At 39.6% G+C, this 19,178-nt stretch overlaps 1 protein-coding gene across 1 annotated transcript; it reads left to right on the plus strand.

Moving 5' to 3' along the window:
• Window positions 1-658: 658 nt before the first annotated feature.
• LOC129104804 (protocadherin-17-like) lies at window positions 659-12,264 on the plus strand. Its single transcript, XM_054615650.1, has 4 exons — window positions 659-3,127; window positions 4,410-4,468; window positions 4,624-4,793; window positions 11,687-12,264. Exons 1-4 carry the CDS (start codon window positions 659-661, stop codon window positions 12,262-12,264), a joined length of 3,276 nt encoding a protein of 1,091 aa, XP_054471625.1.
• The last annotated feature ends 6,914 nt before the right edge of the window (window positions 12,265-19,178 follow it).

Raw genomic sequence — 19,178 nt, forward strand, 5'->3', positions numbered from 1 at the left:
TTAACAGCTCTCTGTCGTGCTTTTCTTCTACTTTGTGGCATGGGTAGCCTGTATATGCAGCACGAGCAGAACCCATATGCAACAGTGTGCCGCACAGGAGAAAAAGTAAATGCATCGTGAATGGTAACATCGGACAATGCTGCATTTTCAACGGGCATGTCAGTATTTGCCGTAGCCTAGGTGTAGATGTCGCATGAGGGCAATGCGCTTTTGTAAGCTACGGTCTAACCTTCACCACAGAGATTCAAACGCTTTAACCTTGGATGCAGTAGGGAATATTAATACTTTATAGTCATCGATTATTCATTAAGTCCCCCCACCACCACCACCACCACCAGTGAGAAAAAAAAACCAAAGCATTTCTCGTACACTATGTTGAATTTGATCTTTTATTCATGCATAAGGTGTCGTCGGGCGGTCATCTTTGTTTACAGAAAGTGTTCATCATAGCCGAGCGGCATGTGAAATAGATTAAAATACAGATTAAAAGGCAATAAGGATTCACACATCGATGTAATAGCTAAATAGTGTGGGATCGGCGAACAAACACATGCCTGGTTCGGGTTTAGTCCACTAGGTTTTGGCGTAATCAACAGGTTGAAAGTCAACGGGGATTTTTCTTTTTCTGTCTGCTACTACAGCATATCCAGTTGAAGGGATGCGTCTCTCTGTACCCATTTTCTTTCTGCTTTGGGTTAAAGCCCTGACATTGAAAAATCTCAATTATTCTGTCCCGGAGGAGCAAGGACCCGGCACTGTTATAGGTAATATAGCAAAAGATGCCGGATATGGGACCATGGAGAGGGGGAAAAAATCCAACTTCAGAGTACTGGAGAATTCTGCTCCACATTTGGTGGATGTTGACCCGGAGAGTGGACTAATCTTCACCAAACAAAGGATTGACAGGGAAACGTTATGCAGGCGCAACCCAAAGTGCCAGCTCTCTATGGAGGTGTTTGCCAACGACAAGGAAATATGCATGATCAAGATTGATATACAGGACATAAATGACAACTCGCCCAGTTTTCCTTCAGATCATGTTAATATTGATATTTCAGAAAATGCAGCTGCTGGGACACGCTTCCCCCTCACTATTGCACATGACTCAGATTCTGGGGAAAATGGGATAAAGACCTACCAGGTCACGAGAGATGATTACAATACATTTTCTTTGGATTTAAAAGTGAGGGGTGATGGGACTATATATCCAGAGCTGGTGGTTCAGAGACCTCTGGATAGGGAGGATCAGAGTCATCACACCCTCCTCCTCACAGCGATTGATGGCGGGGAGTATCCAAGATCAGGCTCCATGCAAATCAACGTCAGAGTGACTGATTCGAATGACAATAGCCCAGTGTTTGAGAAATCCTCGTATGTGATTGAGATTCCAGAGAATTCACCTCCCGGAAAAGTACTCATAGATTTAAACGCCACTGACCAAGATGAGGGAAGCAACGGGCAGGTGGTATATTCCTTCACTGGATATGCATCTGAGAGAATCCAAGATTTGTTCTCCATTGACTCCAGTACTGGCGTCATCAAGGTCCAGGGAGAGATTGACTATGAAGAGAATCCAATCATAGAGTTTGATGTTCAAGCTAAGGATCTCGGGCCCAACCCAATACCAGGCCACTGTAAAATAACTGTCAAAGTGCTTGACAAAAATGACAACTCACCAATAATAAGTTTTGTCTCTGTCCGGCAGGGAGCCATCAGTGAAGCAGCACCTCCAGAATCTGTCATAGCACTGGTGAGAGTGACAGATAAAGACTCTGGCCGAAATGGTCAACTTCAGTGCAGGGTGCTAGGAAACGTACCCTTCAGACTGCAGGAGAACAATGATAATTTTTACACGCTGCTCACAGACAGACCCCTAGACAGGGAAATGAAAGATGAATACAATGTAACAATAGTGGCGAGAGACAATGGGATCCCGTCCTTGAACTACACTAAGTCATTTACTGTGAAAATCTTGGATGAGAATGACAACGCACCACGCTTTACAAAGACAGTGTACGTGCTACAGGTACCTGAGAACAACATCCCGGGGGAATATTTGGGCTCTGTTCTGGCCCACGACCCAGATGTAGGTCGAAATGGAACAGTGTCGTACTCCATTCTGCCGTCACACATAGGAGATGTTTCTGTGTATACCTATGTATCTGTCAATCCCACCAATGGAGCCATATATGCCTCGCGCTCTTTCAACTACGAGCAAACAAAATCCTTTGAGTTCAAAGTTCAAGCTAAAGACGGAGGATCCCCTCACATGGAGAGCACTTCTACAGTACGGGTCAATGTCCTTGACGTCAATGACAATCTCCCAGTTATTATTTTACCCCTTCTGCAGAATGATACAGCTGAAATCCCAGTGCCTAGAAACGTAGGTATTGGATACATCGTGGCTACAGTGAAAGCGGTGGACCATGACCACGGAGAAAGTGGACATTTGACCTATGAGATCACAGAAGGAAACGACGACCACCTGTTTGAGATGGATCCGGTGGGAGGGGAGGTCAGAACTGCTCATGCTCTTTGGGAAGAGGTCGCCCCAGTGGTTGAGCTGGTGGTGAAGGTAACTGACCATGGCAAGCCCCCCTTATCTGCCGTGGCTAAGCTGATCATTAAGGCGAACACGGAATCAGCGGCAGGAGGGGGTTCCAGTGCGAGCGGGGAACAGCAGCACTGGGATGTATCCCTGCCCCTCATAGTTACCCTCTGCATTATCTCTGTCATGCTCTTAGCAGTCATGACCGCCATCGCTGTCAAGTCCAAACATCAAGATAAGGAGACTGGGAATTATAGCTGCCGCATGGCTGAGTACTCCAATCCTCCAGTGGGGAAAGGCAAAAAGAAAAGGATCAACAAGAGTGACATCATGCTGGTGCAGAGTGAGATGGAGGAGAGAGATTCTGCGAGCCGGATGAATGTGGTGAGCAGTCCGTCTCTCATCACTTCACCAATATGTTTTGACTACCAGAGCCCTCTGCCGCTCACACTGCCCAGGTCAGAGGTCATGTACCTGAAAACAACCCCAAACAGCCTGACAGTCCCCAGGGCAGGTTGCCACTCCAGCTTTGCCGGGCTTAGCACAGACACTCCAGCGAATAGGATGTCGGTGATACAGGTAAGAAGGATGCTGCACTGTACTCTTTATCTGCCCGTTATTCTCGCTTATCTGCTTTGCCATACAAATCTGACAAAAGAAAAGTAATCGACTAAAAAAGAGGTACTCTGTCACTGTGAGAGGATATCATTATTATCACTTCTTCTTTCCACGTTTTGAAACTATTAAGTATCCACCGAATCATATGAAAACCTAAGTGTCGAACACTTAACACTTAAGGTTACTTAACGTTTTGCTTGTATTTCCAATGGCATTTTTACTTGAGCTACTTTCTTCTTTCTGCATTTGAGGAATCTGAATCATTTTAGAAATTGCTCCAAATCCTCTCTTGCAAAATGGTACAGGTGGCCTGCATAATCAGAAAGTCCTCTCAGTTAGAAATGCAAACAGCGTGAGTCTTGAACAAGGCTGCTGTGACCCTGCCAGATCCACTGCTATAGAGTGAAAACAAAACCCTGCCTGAAATGTGGGATTGGACAGGTGTTTGAGCAGCTTGTCCGATCACATTACTGAACCAATGTGCACCAGACAGCTAGATGCACACAGCATAACCTTACAATCCCATTTTTTGCTCCCCACAAATATGGGCCAGATCCACCCATCCGCATCCAAAGTTGGCACGATAAGGCCATTAATAGGGTCCAGCCTTGCCTTGTAGAGATGGCAGGGCTGTACGCACGAGCCAGCTAACATGCTAATTTGACAGCATGGGCTTGTAGTGCTGTTTAGCACAGCAGAATTATTCGTTGTAAACGATGTAAATATCTAGGACAGTCTCACAGACAGTCTCATTTGGAGATGATAACACAGATGACAAGGCCTGGCACTGTCACCAGTCACTAGGGTATGTGGGTGTGATCAACACAAACAAATTATTCTCAAGATAGGGAAGAAGGATGTGAGTGACAGTGAACACAGATGACAAGGCCTGGCACTGTCACCAGTCACTAGGGTATGTGGGTGTGATCAACACAAACAAATTATTCTCAAGATAGGGAAAAAGGATGTCGATGACAGTGGCTAATGCTTTTCTCCTTTGCCTTGCCAAGGCGGCACATATGGTCACAATGGAGATTTGTTCTTATAATGCCGTCATCACTGGCAGGTGCTCTATTGCTTTTATTGACATCTTTCAGGTGTTGTTATAAAGGTATAAGAGTCTGAAAACCAGAATATTTCTGTTTAAATGTGTCTAAATGTAATGTCAATGTTTACTACTGTTGAAAAATGCGTGACGGTTTTAACTTGGTCAATGCAAAATATTATTTCCTCTCATTTCTAGACAGAAAATTTCTCCTCAGAGCCCAATTATGCTGGCAGCAGGCAGCCATTTGTTCAAAGGTAAGAGCTCTCTCCAAAAGCTTCCTGACCAGTGCATTTAGCTTCTTCATCTTCGTATCAAGCCAGCTGACTATGGCTATCACATAGGAGCGCTCACGCAGAGGTAATGGCAACTTATGTTTCTTTTTTTTTTTCATCCTTCCATTCTGCTGCAGCTCAACATTTAAGGATGCAGAACGAGCAAGCCTCCGAGACAGTGGCCATGGTGATAGTGACCAGGCTGACAGTGACCAGGATACTAATAAAGTCTCACACTGCGACACGTCTGCTAGGGAGGCCCTCAAGATGAAAGCAACAGCAGTTAATGGCCAGCCTTTTGAGCAGGGTGAGTGGATGCACTCTCTTCCTGACATCTTGAAGATGCCTAACTTATTCTTGAAAGCTACTGCACATTTTGTATACTTTATGCACTGAGAAGATGCAGCACACTGGTGTTTAAGTGGAGGTACACCAGCCTCTGGGTACAAAGCACACAGTTAACACGGAAGATGTGTTATTAGATGCAGGTAGTGTTACTTTGTACCGCTTTACATTGCAGACAGCCAGAGGTGTGTTGCAAAGATGATGAAGGCACCAGAGTGGATGGTAGATGGTAGTTTAAAAAGGATAAAAGAGTCCATTGGCTGAAGGTAGAATGTTCAAACATCTTGTGTCTGATTTTGCCATCAAAGAAACTCATATGCATGGCAAAGTGTACCTCCGTCTGTGTCTCTTTTGATCATGTCATTATTTGAACACAGGTTCGCCGCATGAATGTCTTGAATAACACGACAGAGACAAGAAAGCATGATAGACACTTGCTGTGCAAAATGACAGGTATTTTTGGTGCAACATGACAGTGTTTCCACCTTTTGCTTGGAAAGATTTTCTCAGTTATTAGCAGTTTTGCGCTGGTTACACTGTTTTGAGAGGAGCTTTGTTTTGCGACTGAAAATAGAAATGTTGAATTTTATTTCACAAATCTGAAATGATCCGCACTGCCAGGAGTATAATCATGGATGATTGTCAATCCGTTGCAACCTGGCTGACCCGATAGGGACTGATATATTTAGCTATTGTGGATATAAACTGAAAAAATGAAAGCAACTCTCACTGGTGAGATAAAAGATAATGGGGAACTTGAGTGAAGTGGTGCTGTTTCTCATTTCCTTGTGCGAGCCATGCAATAGAATGGCTCTGGTCATCAGGTCCCTATGCAGTACTTTCCACACCATTTACATTGCTATGAACTGTTTGTTTGCGGCATGCTCAGGAGGGCAGAGATGGAAACACTCTTGCGGCCGCCAGAAGGATGTGTGAATCTCTCTCTCTCTCTCTCTCTCTCTCTCTCTCTCTCTCTCTCTCTCTCTCTCTCTCTCTCTCTCTCTCTCTCACTTTTGTGCATTTGTCTGTGTGTGTGTGTGCTGCCAGGAATTATGGCAGACCAAACTTGACTCTGTGGGAGGTGTAAATTCAATCACAATTTTTTGCAGCACATTTCTGAATCTGATTCAGCCCAAGTTCTAAGGCCAATCATATAGACAGATAGAAATTGAAAGAGATGTTTTGTACATGCAAGACTGAATATTTACATGTGCAGCGCTGACGCTTGCTTGACAGGAATGTCAGTTAATTTATAGCCCTGCATTCGTTAGATAAGAGAAATGCAAAGAAGTGGGGCATAGCTTTTAATATTAATATGTTTTGCTAATGCCTTTCCCGTTTCCCTGTGGGAAATGTAGTTAAAATAAAACTAATGGTAAGATTAAACGGTGTTCTCTCTCGGAGGTGTTGGCCAGTTGAACATTAATAGGTGTCACTGTCTGCTGAGTACAAGATGGGAGATCTACATTACGCATAATGCCTTAGACCTGATCACACAAAACATCACCCTCCAACCCACACGCTCCTTCGTCTCTCACTCTCACTCACACACACATACAGGTACATTTATTGAACTACAAAGCCAATGTTTTGCAGATACTGACAAGATAGCGCTATTATCCAAAATGGAGACACCACAGAATTTGTGTTCCAAATGCACCAACACAAAAGCTTGTGGGTTAAGTAGTATTGCTTTTATGTCTTTACCTTTACCATCCCTCTAGTCTCCTGGCTGCTTTGATACAGGTAATATATGCACCTGTGCAGCTTCCACTATCATGCACTCTGAATATTTATCACTCTCACAGACACCAGATGCACAGTGGGTATGTTGCTAGGCTCTCTCTGATTCTATTTATAATGGGCAGGCAGTTTCTTTGTTTTTTGAGAACATGGTTTAATGTTCCTCTCACAGTTGCCCATAAGATCACAGCTATTTTGTCACTTTGTCATGATTCTGTTATGTGAATATGTAAATGCAGTGGACTCTATAAAGCCATTGTATAACTCTGTCATTTCAGAGCTATAATTTAACATTTTTTTATTCAGTGATGGAGTGAAAAATGGAAATGGAAAGCCAATGCCAGGCACAATAAATGAAAGCACCCTCACTTCCTCATAATCTTGCATTTTTGTTTTTAAATAATATAATTAATGAAGCTACTAACAGAGATACATGTATTTATTTACAAATTGTTTAATGTAATTATTATACTGTTACACAAACTATAGCTTGTGATCACAAAGGTGTGGTTATGACATTCCAAAAAAAAAAAGTCTTTATCTATTGTTTGCATTAAATGTAAAAATGCAGACATGATCCTTGAATTGCTCCTGGTTATAGTGAGACAAATAGCACAATGACAAAAATACCTTACCGTGTTTTGTCTTAACCTTCTAAGCACATACATCCCCTTGCATCAGCATCATCTCCTAGCTCCTCTGCAGTGGTGATAGGTACCATGGAAATTAATTCAGCATCTCCCTGCTTCTCCCCGCTTATGCTTATTGTTCTGGCCTCATGTATCCCGGCCTAAAAAAATACTTTTCTCTATGGCGTTAGAAAAAAACACAGAGAAACACAAATGAACAGTGCAGAGAGCTGTAAACTGGGGTGTTGCTTCAAAGCGTAGCAGTTATAATATGCAGGATCCGTGTTGCGCTTTTGCCATATCAAAGCCATCATTTAGTTCTCCCTTTTGATGTAAAATGCATTTTCTCTCTATCTTAGTCCTGACAAAAATAGCACAGTCTATACTAAGAATTTAACAATGCAAGTTCACATAATATGCAACATGACGGAGGGGAAAATTTAAACTAGTTTCAGAAATCTATCTAATCTAACTAAAAATGCTTGAACAAACTTTTAATAATGTGTGTGGTTTGTTGCACCACAGACTTAGTAATAGACTCTACTACTGCTACGCTACTGTAGACTTAATGGATTTAAATATCTTTACCATTTTAAACTAACTTAATTTATTCTACATGAGACATTCTCACATTTTTTTCATTCCAATCTCGATTATTTGATCAGATAAAATGTATTAATGCAAAGTCTGTCTCACACAAACATCCATGTCAACACAAAGCTCCTACGATTAGATAACATGATACAGAACGGCGCTCAGTATCCTAAAACAATTAACAGTTTTTTGTTTTTGCCAAGACACAAAAACAGATACTTGGCAAAACCATTGAAACCACTGGCATACGTAGCATATTGACCGGGTTGGCTTAACCATAATCACATTGTCTGCTTTAAACTAAGTTTAAAATTCTAAAACACACTTTTCCCACATAATTACACACGGTAAGACACATAATTCAAACTAAAACCCTGTGGGTGTTGTTTGTTAAACACCGACATTGAAAGACTACACTCAATTATCAATCTCCTTAACCCAGAATGCAGCTGTGAAAACACCTGTAACCAGTTAGGTCACGTAGAAATCTGAGCTTTAACACAATCAATAGAATTCAGGTCTGACTATTGGTGTACGCAACAATGGAGACTAATTTTGGAACGAGAGTTAGATGAAGTAATTGCAAAATACTGTATTTTGTTTACAGTACAATGCAGTGATATATTGGTGTCATCTTCAGTTACTGTAAGTGGAGACTCTATATGTGAATGGAGTAAAATTTTTAACACCATGGGATTTCCACAGTTGATTACTTACTTTCAGAAAATACTTTTTTTTATTACAATTATTCTATGTTCTATGTTAAAAATGTGTATGATTGAGACCAAAATCTCAAAATTGACCGGTTTATGAAAGAAAATGTATTAATCTGCAGTGTCTCCTCTAGTAAATGTGTCTGATACTGTTACTGTAATTATTGGCAATAAACAAATTTGTTTTTTCCCCATTGTATTTGTGTTTATAGTCTATATTTACAGCATGCTTCAAATGAAAATGCACATCAGTGTGTAGTTGGCATGTGGAAAAAGCTATTCGTTAGGCGTTTGTTTGTAATACTGTGGTGAAGAATTACATTTTTTTGCACCCTTTATATAGTTTGGAATGTAGTGTTTGAAATGCAAGATATTTTGTGTTTTTTGTGTATATATTCTTGAATTATTTTGAGTGTAGAGTTCCAACAAAAAGGTCCCTAGTTTCAAAAATATGCACATAAAAAATAAAAGACATGTGATACATATTTATTGGCAGGAAATGAAGAAATGCATTTTCCTTTAATGTTCTTACTGTAAGCATTCTTTATTAAATCTCTAAAACAGTTATGGTGTAAAATTAACAGCCCCATTAGCTTGTTGAATCTCCTCTCAGTCATCAAATTTACTGTTCCATTTTGGCTGCAATGTGTGTGTCTGTGTGTGTGTGTGTGTGTGTGTGTGTGTGTGTGTGTGTGTGTGTGTGTGTGCGTGTGTGCGTGCGTGTGTGCGTGTGTGTGTGTGTGTGTGTGTGTGCATGGAGTTCAGCAGTAGTATGTGATAGTGGCGGCACTTTGCAAATGAGCTTGCCTTGCATGTGTGGCACATGGTGCTGGTTTTCACATCTCTTGGGGGTTGTGTAGCAGAGACGGTATAGTTTTTTTTTCTTTTTTGTTAGAACTTCCTCCAGCAAACTGGCCGTGGCTTGTGTGCGAGGAAGGTACTCATGCCATTAAACAAGAGGAGCTCCCCACCTCTTCTAGGAAGAGCCTTGTCATGTGGAGCTTTCCCTCATTTCGGGCTGATATTCTCGTCCTCATCAGGGTTACGTTTAGAAAGGAGATTAATTGTTTCATTCACAGCAAGATAGGAGAAGTCTTATTTATAGACCAAAACCACAAGAGCTGATCAGTAGAGCATCAAGCCATGTTGTGAAAAAACAAACAAAAACAAAACACAGTTAGATATTTTGTTTCAAATGATTGGAGATGTATTTAAAGACTCTGGATGTGAAGTGTGACTGTGTGAAAAGTTTATATATTTTTTTAGCAAGAACACCTCGTTCTTGTGGGGAGATAGTGGATGATGTTGCAGATGTGGTGTATGTTGTCTTTATGTGTTTTACCGGCTCATTCATTCAGTCCTTATTGTTGTAATTTTACAAAAACACAATGTACAAAACCTACATAAATAACCAAATTCTAACCAATTCAGCGATCATTATTTTCATTTAAGTTTGCAAGGATGTCATGACAACCCCATGGCAATCCCAGCAAAGAAAACACATTTATTGGGGTTAAGTTAAATCAGTCATCAGAACAACAGGAATATTAAATACTTTTTCTAATGAAATTCTGCTTCCGTGTATAACAAATGAAGGTAAACTGCCATTTACTATGAATTTACAAAAACACGTTTGACATGTTGTTTCATGCCTCTACATGCAAAATACCTCACTGCATCATTGTCAAATTAATTTTGATAGCGTAATGTAATGGCTACAGAAAAAAAAATGACATCTTCTTCATCATAACACCGTGAAAATTGGCTCATTCTATGTGTCACACTCTGTATTTCATGTCTACCAGGGCTATATGTGGTGTGAAATGTAAAAGACTGAGTTACAGCACAAAGATAGAGCCTAACCCGTTGCTCCACTTTTTACCGCTGACACTAATAAACAATCACTCCATGTTGCACAGTCCTGTGGCATTTGGCTTGGTTTTCTGCATCAACTACTGGTGCTGAACTCTACTGCAGGCTTGGAATAATCAGGGAACCACTGCACTCAACAAAAAGTTGTCAAGAAGAAAAGGTTGCTTGTTTCTTTGCATCAAGCAACCCCCTTGATTTGAAATTCTACTACTAGTGTCACTCTAGTGACACTGAGTTAATACTTACAATGACGGGCTATAATATTAAATGGATTTTTGGCAATTTTCACCAAAGCTTATGCAGATATTTTCAAAAGAAGACCCAATTTTAATAAATTTCAAGTCTTTATGTTCCCACACATACAAAAGTAGTTTGTATTTTTTTAAAAACACAGTTTTAGTCAATAAAGTAATCTTTTGGCAAGGACAGGTCACAATTTAGGTCCATTAATAAGAAGTGAAATGAAAAATGGGCATGGAACGCAAATGAGCTGCTGAGATATGCAGCAGAGTCCCTCAAAGTAATTAGAAGAATTACTAAAGGTCAAGCTAATGAGTGTTTGTGCTGCGAATGGAATTTCCAAGATCCAATTTAGATATTGATCTGATTTTGACCTAATTTCTAAATATCCAAAATGAACACCTATAAATTCCCATCTATCATTTGGGAAAAATACCAAAATGAAAATAATTAGTTCTAACAGTATTCTAACTAGCAGCATTCTAACTACAGAGTGTATCACCTCTTACTGATCAGAAAAGGCAAATGCCTGTGCTCATGCAAATTTCACTGTTGTTTTAATGTGTATTCAACACAAACTGCTGCTGGAAATGTAAATGAACAACACATCACTTCCTCTGCACCAGATGATGTTTTCCAGGAAACGCCTACACAGGTTGTTGAGAATAGCAGAGGGAAAAGGTTTCATGGATAGATTGAATTACACATTTGCTACATTGACCAGCATGACATATATGACTTGAAATTTTAGGGTTCCATTATAAGTGATGTTTAGAATAGAAAAGCAAAATCAGCATAACATTGCTAAATTTGAACTCTACCATAGATGTTGCAACAGGCTGCCGGTTCTTATTTTATCCCATTTGTTCTAGTGATGCACACTTAATAACTTATATCAAGAAATATATTGTTGGTAGGATTTTAAAATAGTAGTGGATTTTGTGTGTGTGCTCAAGTGTTTCATTGTTGTTGCTCATCCTTCAAAATGTCATCTACATTTTCTTCTAGGTTGTTTATTTTTACCACAGCAGGGTCCAATAACAAATGTTTAACTGTTTTTGCAGAGCAAGACAAATCAGTCCACTGCACCGATGAATGTCGTGCACTGGGACATTCTGACAGATGCTGGATGCCAAAGTTACGGGTAGGAAGCCAAGCAGACAGCGCCGATAATCGCACCAACCTTTTCATCCCTGTGGGAATGGATGCCATGGTAGAGACAGAGATTTATGGCACCATCAGCTGCAGCAGCAGAAAAACCCTCAGCACGTTTGGAAAGGAACAGCGGGACAGTACAATCCTTGTGGCCAATGTCAAACCTTACTTAAAATCACAGCGTGCACTAAGCCCACCGCTACAGGAGAGTCCATCTGTGTCCAGCAGTCCCACCAAGAGTAGTATGCCCCTGGACTTGACCAACCAAGAGTCCAAAGAAGAGAGGGAGGGCGGTTCAGACAGCAGTGCCTATGGCCCTCCAGATGGCCAGTGCTCCCCACTGCACACCGAATTGGAGGAGCCCTCCTACCTGACCCGCGAGCTTAGGCCTAAGTCCCTGTCGAGCAGCCTCATTCACAGCTCTGTCATCAGCCAGGAGTGTGGGGGGTCCGATTGTGCTCTCGACCCGCGGGACTCTGGTAACTGACAGGTCAGGTGATCTCACTCGCTCTCACTTGCCAGGAGTGTGATGATGATATCACAGGTTAATGACCAAGAGGTGATTTATTTTGACTCCACAAAGGTGTCCAGACACGCATTGTATAACCAAAAACCATCTGCTTTGTCTGTTTGTTTGTTTTTTTGAGTTTGTGACTTGTTGTGTTTAGGTGAAATATGTGTCCTTGACTACTGTGAAGGTTTGGGGGGGAAATCAGTGCTTACCTGACTTCAAGTGTTTCCATGGTGTACTGTACCCGTCAATTTAGATGTCTGTATTTTACCCATTTCAAGCTCCAATTTTGTGAGGCTGTGAAACAAATTGCTACTGTTAAGCTATTGAGTCCTGTCTGCTTTTGTACAGTGAAGCTTCCTGTCTCCATTTAGTGTATAAGGACCATCTCTTTGAATATCACAGGCAACTGAAATACATATCAGTGACGTTAAATACAAAAGTGAAGTGTCTTATGAACTGTTAATGGTGGTGCAACAGGGAATGTCCCTTTTCATAAAACCATTTGAGGTTCCTATAAAACAGTTTTTTAAGAATGTATTTGTAATTTTATTGTCGTCCTCTGCAGTTTATGTGAAAATAAGCTGAGCTTACAGGTGAATGTGGGCTACTGTACTCGTTGTGTATTTTATTAAATTTGTATACACTGTGTGCATGGAAGGCAATTTTTTTTGGACTGGTGACAACTTCCAGAGCTGTCATGTTTTTATGTGAGAGATGTGCATTTATGTCTACAGGGTGCTTAATACCTATGTCTGCAAATATGCCATCTTTAGCTATACGGTTTACCAGCACATGTTATCTAGCAGTAGTCTAGATCTTTGTTAGGGGAACTTAAAAAAAAAAACCACAATCAACATTTTACACAGCTTTTTATATTAAAAACGCAAATAAAAAACGGGCACTGTGCACCCAACAAAACATGAGTCGACTTCCTCTGCTCATTGATTTTATTATGCATCATACGGTGGAGATGGAAACCCTGCTCACAATTTTTTTACTCTCAAATTCAAAGCCATCAGAGTTGCTGTCAGTTAATGTCTACTTGTGATTATAGGTTTACTTATGAATGTATCAAAAAAAAAAAATGTTAAAAATGTAACATTCAGCTGCAGCCAGAACAAACGAATACTTTTTGCAATGCATTCTTTGATGAATAAAAGGACATTTTAATGATCCCCGTGGGCGAAAGTGGGTCATCTCAGCAGCAAAGGACTGAACAAATTAAAGGTTATCATAAGTAAATAAAAAGAGAGAATTATACAACAAATAAAAATACAGCATCTTCACTGAAGAGATTTCCACGTCATTCATTTTTCATTAGATTTACAAGAGCCATATGCAAATATGCTGTTTATTCTGTATGCATTGTGCACTATTTAGTATTCAATCAAATGCAGAAAGGGTGGGTGTAGGGACAGAGGGCCACGGTCCGTAGACATATTACAACAGCCGAAACCGCTGCAATCCATCCGTTCGCTCATTTCTCACCAAACATGACCTGTTTTTTTAAACTTGGGTGCTTCGTATTCTTTCAAGCAGAAGACAGGGATATAAATGTTGCTGTGACCAGATTATTATGGTTTAGAAAACCCTGCACATATCCACTACATCTGCTCAACATAGTATACACAAGGATATATGTTTACCGGGATCGATCACAAAACTTAAGAATCCTGGAAATGTAGAAATGTTTTCCTTTTTCCGTCTGCAAAATAATCACAAAAAAAATCCCCAAGTTTCTTTTTACTGAGTTTAGTTTAGTTTCTCCATCTGGAGACACTGACTTTTGTACCCCAACTCGGTGAGCGGTTTGAGAATGCCTTGTTTTTCATGAGCTCTGGATAACAGAATCCTGTCATCTACTGAGAGCTGACTATAAGTACGACTCAGTTTCTCCTCAGGGAAAACACATTAATTTGGATTTTGATTTGCATTTGTTTTGGTGCTGGTATTGACACAATTCCAGACCTAGATGTCTCATCTCAGCAGGCAGCTCTGATGAGCTCATCTGCATAAGTTGAAATACTCTTTGAGAGGGAGATTGCGTGGGTCACAGCAACTCATCCCATTGAAATACAGACAGAAACATCACATCATTTTATCTGTATCAGTCCCAGGGTATCAGAGCATGGGGGATGAAGACAGGTGAGCAGAATGTCAAGTAGAAAAGGGTTGAACTGTTTGCTGCAACACTTTTTCTAACACTACATCACTGTTTTACATCAGAAGGCAGTAAAACAGGTTAAACTTCCACTTCTACCATAATTATGCAACACTTGCTTTGAACCAAACCCTTTCTTAATTAACACTGTGCTATAGTACCAATGCAAGTGCTATGCTATTGAGGGGAGCTGAATGCAGATTAAGGACTAGCATGCAGTGTTGAATGAATATGACTTGTCTCTCAGAATGATTACAGTCACAGTGAAAGGGAATTACAGACAATGAAACAGATCTGTGTAATACCTCCATTCTTCTACATTTTACATACACAAATGATCTATTCAGATGAAAATGGAATGAGCAGTGTACCATTCAGTTGTGAAAAATTGACATGCTCACCCTGAGTACTTAAGCTTTTAATTCAATAATTCAATAACACAGCCGATTAAGAGCTTGTCTTCCACCTCCACCAAATGCTATGGGAGATGGTTCCACTTGGCTGAGAACTGTTGGTGGGGAAACAACAGAGAACACAACACATAAGCATTATTGAGAGTGCAGTTTTCATTTTTACCGAGAGATGTCATTGAGCACAGCGTGCATGCCTTGAGGGCAAATATATTTAAATGCTGCTTCTAAGTTATTTGCATGTTTGTTTTAAGCGTAGAAAACAAACTTGCACATAAATAGCAAAACTGTACCCAATTAGGTAATGTAAATGTGACGCCTCTGAATTGACAATATGTTAAAGAGGTGTTGCTTTGAGAAACACTTTGTACAGTATGACACACAAAGTTAATTAATTAATTCCTTACTTCATTAACGCATGCATTCATTTTTAATGACAGAATTTTAAATGTCCTAGGAGTACTCATTGGTGTTAACATTTGTCTTACTCCTTTTGCACAAACATTGTCACACCAAGTGACAAAATGCCTTGACATGATCCAAAAGGGTACACTCATAGGTAATAGGTTGATGTCGTTTTTATTAGCTGTATGCATTTGTCAAAAGTGACCTGCCTATGCATGTTATGCATTTTATTCCTCAATATTTCCTCAACTAAGTTATTTCTTACCATCACAAACACTTTTTAAAAATGTTATACTACGTATCACTACCACAGCAATGCACATCGTGGGTCCAAAATGACCCATATGTTTTGTCAATCAAACAAAGCAAAAATCAAATCAATAGAATTTGATAGGAACAATTTAATTATTTTTTAATACCACTCCCCTCAACATCACTAGTATTCACCTTTCTATAAGACTGCCTTATCACAACTGTTGCCACATAGACGTTTTATTGTGCCATTCACCTCAGAAACATCATGTGAACATACACCATTCTTTAAAGATCTATCGTGAGAGAGATGTGAGAATAGAATAATTATATATAAAAAAATGGAAGGGCATCTTAGAGGGCGCTTATCATGTTTCTTGCGCATTGGGCCACCAAAGAGGACACTTTATGTTTTATCTTCCAGCAGCATCCAGGATGGCAATTATGCAGTGTTTTCTTTGAAAACGGGTACTGAATAACATAAATGTATTCATTTATGGACTCATAAATGAATACATTTCAAGCATTAGTTGATTTTATAAAGTCAGAATTGCTGCAAAAAACAATACATTTGACGCAAGTATGTTTTGTCTCTTTTAGAAAACAGATACAGTTGACAGTTGAGTTAGAAAGTTAGAGTTAGAAAGTTTCAGATGTAAACCTTTTTTTTCTCTACATAGTAAGACAGATAAATTAATAGAATTTCTTGTAATAAAGAGAACAAAACAATTGATCATTAATTCAAATCCTTAATGATGACATAATTTGTTACAAAAGATATTACAAAGAAAATATCAGAAATAATACTGAAAATGAACATGGGTCATCTTTTACCCATATTGTATGTTAAAAATGTATATGATGTGCTTTAGAGGTTAAAATCAAGATAAGAATAGTAGTTCAATATTTTGGGGAATATGCTTTTTGCTTTCTCACCAGAAGTTCTCTAAAGCAAAAATTAAGGCAATTGGTTAGCTTTGCTTAGTACAGAGACAAAAAAGGGGGAAACAGCTTAACAAAATCACAAACATCTCTAGAGCTCGTCAATGAACAAATTCTATCTGATCCGTCAATTTGTACAAAAAAAGAAGAGTTAAAAAAGACTAAATGTAGAAAAAGCCGTGTAAGCTGTTTCCTGTTTTTCCAGTCTATGAAGAGCCAAACTAACTGGCTGCTGACTGTAGCTTCATACTTAGCATTCAGACATAAGAGCGTGGTATCAATCTTCTCATCTAACTTTTGGCAGGGTTTCCTCAAATGTCAAACTAGTCAGAATCGTTTTAGGTTACTTGCATTACTGACAGCTCTTATATTGGTGTAAGAGCATATTTAATAAATCAAACTGTGAGCTCAAAAATAATACTATTCTCATTTTGATCACACAGAATCTGCAGCTTAGTATCGCTGTGCATTGGTGGAAGCTCTTTCTTTTTTTAAAGAAAATGGAGCTTTTATAATGTCTCTACGACGAGTAAGCTGGTCAAAGGAGATGGTTGTGAAACTGTCCTGATAACACATAGAGAAAAAGCCAAACGGTTAACCAAATTGATTAATGTCTGTTAAATTTCTACAGACCACAGTGACATGGACATAAATGTAAATGTCAACTTTAACTATGCAGTAACGATTTCCTTAATCTGATTCAAAATAGCACGTTAACACATGCATGTGTTGAAACAACTGCAGTTCCACAATTTATTTTCAATTTGTGATTTCAGACAGCCCTGACAGGGCAGTCTGGAAGGCTTTTAAAAATACTAACCTTTAAACATTGTTCTGCTCCCCAGTATGACACTGTTGACTGCATTAGGCTTTCTTTTAGACCCACAGGAATTAACACTCCTTTTATTGACCTCGTCTGACAGAAAATTCTAGACTACACAGGCATTTCATTTTGTGCGCTTGTAAAAAAAAAGGTGATACTTATGTCAATCTCCTCTGGGAGAAGATCAAATGCACGCCAATCTGTCAATCATGATTCATGTTCAACTTCAAGAAAGGGTATAGCATAAGGGAAGCGATCCGGCAGGACTTCACACAGGTTTCACTATGTGTTACTGGGTCATGACACACTTTCCTGACTTTGAATTGGGCAAAAATAGTCCTCTACACGCCTTTTTAGTGACAAAGTGGGCCAATATCTGCATAAAGTGGAAAAGCTAATGCACTCTGTCATCTGCTCAAAAGTCCTGAGTCTCAAAAGCTTCGCCCTTTAAGTGCTTTGTCTGCCACCACAAATAAGAAAAATTTAAAGATGAGACGGAGAGAGAGAGAGAGAGAGAGAAAGGCAACACTCGACAGAGAGAGACCGAGTATAGAACATACCCAGCCATTTAGAATCAATAGACAGTTTATTGAATCAATACACAGTTTGCTCTAGTGCGAAACCTGTCTGTTTGCCGAAAATTGTAGATGTTGAATTGGGTGGCCTGATTAAGTGTCATGCAGACATAAGTGCACCGTCCTTGAGGTTTTTAGACACAGCAGGCCTCCATACTGTTCAGCTGTTTGACTCAGCGAAGGTAAGATTAAAGCTAAATATGTCACAATGTTCAGTAGAGAGCCTGCCTATTGAATGTAGAGCTTTGTGAATAGCTTCTACAGCTGGTAAAGAGGAGAGTTTCATTAGCATTTAACTCTGCTGTTCATAATGCAGCCACCTTGGTTGGAGGAGGATTAAGTGTGAGTTAGTTGGGCTTTTTTGTTACAGTTTGCATGAGTTTGCATGCATTAGCACATTAACTATATAAGTATTTGGATTTCTACTTCAAATAAGCAGCCATTGGTTTCTAGCCATTTCAACTCATTATTTAAATCAACTTGCAGAGATCTGAAACATCTTATGAATAGGAGCTCCACAGTGTCACACCGCATATTTATTTACTTATCATTGTTTTGTACTGTTGCTGTGACAGCACAGAAAAACACTCTTAAAACAGCTCTTAAAAAACATTACGTTTGTCACAAATATTGCAGAAAATCAAGCCCACAAGACAAATCATAAGCAAACATGGATGTTGTGAACAGGATAAAGTAAAGTAGTTTTTCTTGCATTTAAAAGTTTGCTGTATTGCAGCAGCCCCATTGACATTAAAGCCCTTACCGTGGTTGACTCAGGTGTTTTCACTCATTTTGGCTGATTAAACCTCGCCTGAGGACTGTGTGGGTGTGCACAGACGAGTGCTCAACTGCATCTCCCTCACTCTCCTGTTTTATTGCACCTGTTAGGGTCAGTCAATTTACACCTTTATGATTATTAGTACTTGAGAGTTTGGGGACCTCAATCCCCATCATCCAACAGAGGTCTGAGTCACCAACTATATAGTGAAAAGTTCACTCAAATGGAATACCTGTCTCACACAAGTTTGTGTAGATGTGTCAGTACTGTTATGGAAAAACTAGCAAACACCAACAGCACGGTATTGATTTTAATAATTATTTTGTGATGAACTTTTCGACCATTAAATTAGCACTAGAACTCAAATGATTACAGAGTTGCCTGTAACAAACAGCTTTCTGCTGTAGCCCAGTGTTTGCAGTAATTGGCGATTTGGATTTGTTTACCATTAGTCTGTTTAAACATGCTACATGTGTATTTTTCCAATCAACTAATGTGCTTCAGTTTTTAATGCATCATAATACTTAAGGAAGAATGCTAA

The sequence above is a fragment of the Anoplopoma fimbria genome, chromosome 16 (genome assembly GCF_027596085.1).
Source record: "Anoplopoma fimbria isolate UVic2021 breed Golden Eagle Sablefish chromosome 16, Afim_UVic_2022, whole genome shotgun sequence".
Taxonomy (NCBI): Eukaryota; Metazoa; Chordata; class Actinopteri; order Perciformes; family Anoplopomatidae; genus Anoplopoma; species Anoplopoma fimbria.

Coding starts and splice junctions, on each gene's coding strand:
- LOC129104804 (XM_054615650.1), top strand. CDS start 659: ATGCGTCTCTCTGTACCCATTTTCTTTCTGCTTTGGGTTAAAGCCCTG. Junction 3,128..4,409: donor ATAGGATGTCGGTGATACAG/GTAAGAAGGATG, acceptor TCTCATTTCTAG/ACAGAAAATTTCTCCTCAGA. Junction 4,469..4,623: donor AGGCAGCCATTTGTTCAAAG/GTAAGAGCTCTC, acceptor ATTCTGCTGCAG/CTCAACATTTAAGGATGCAG.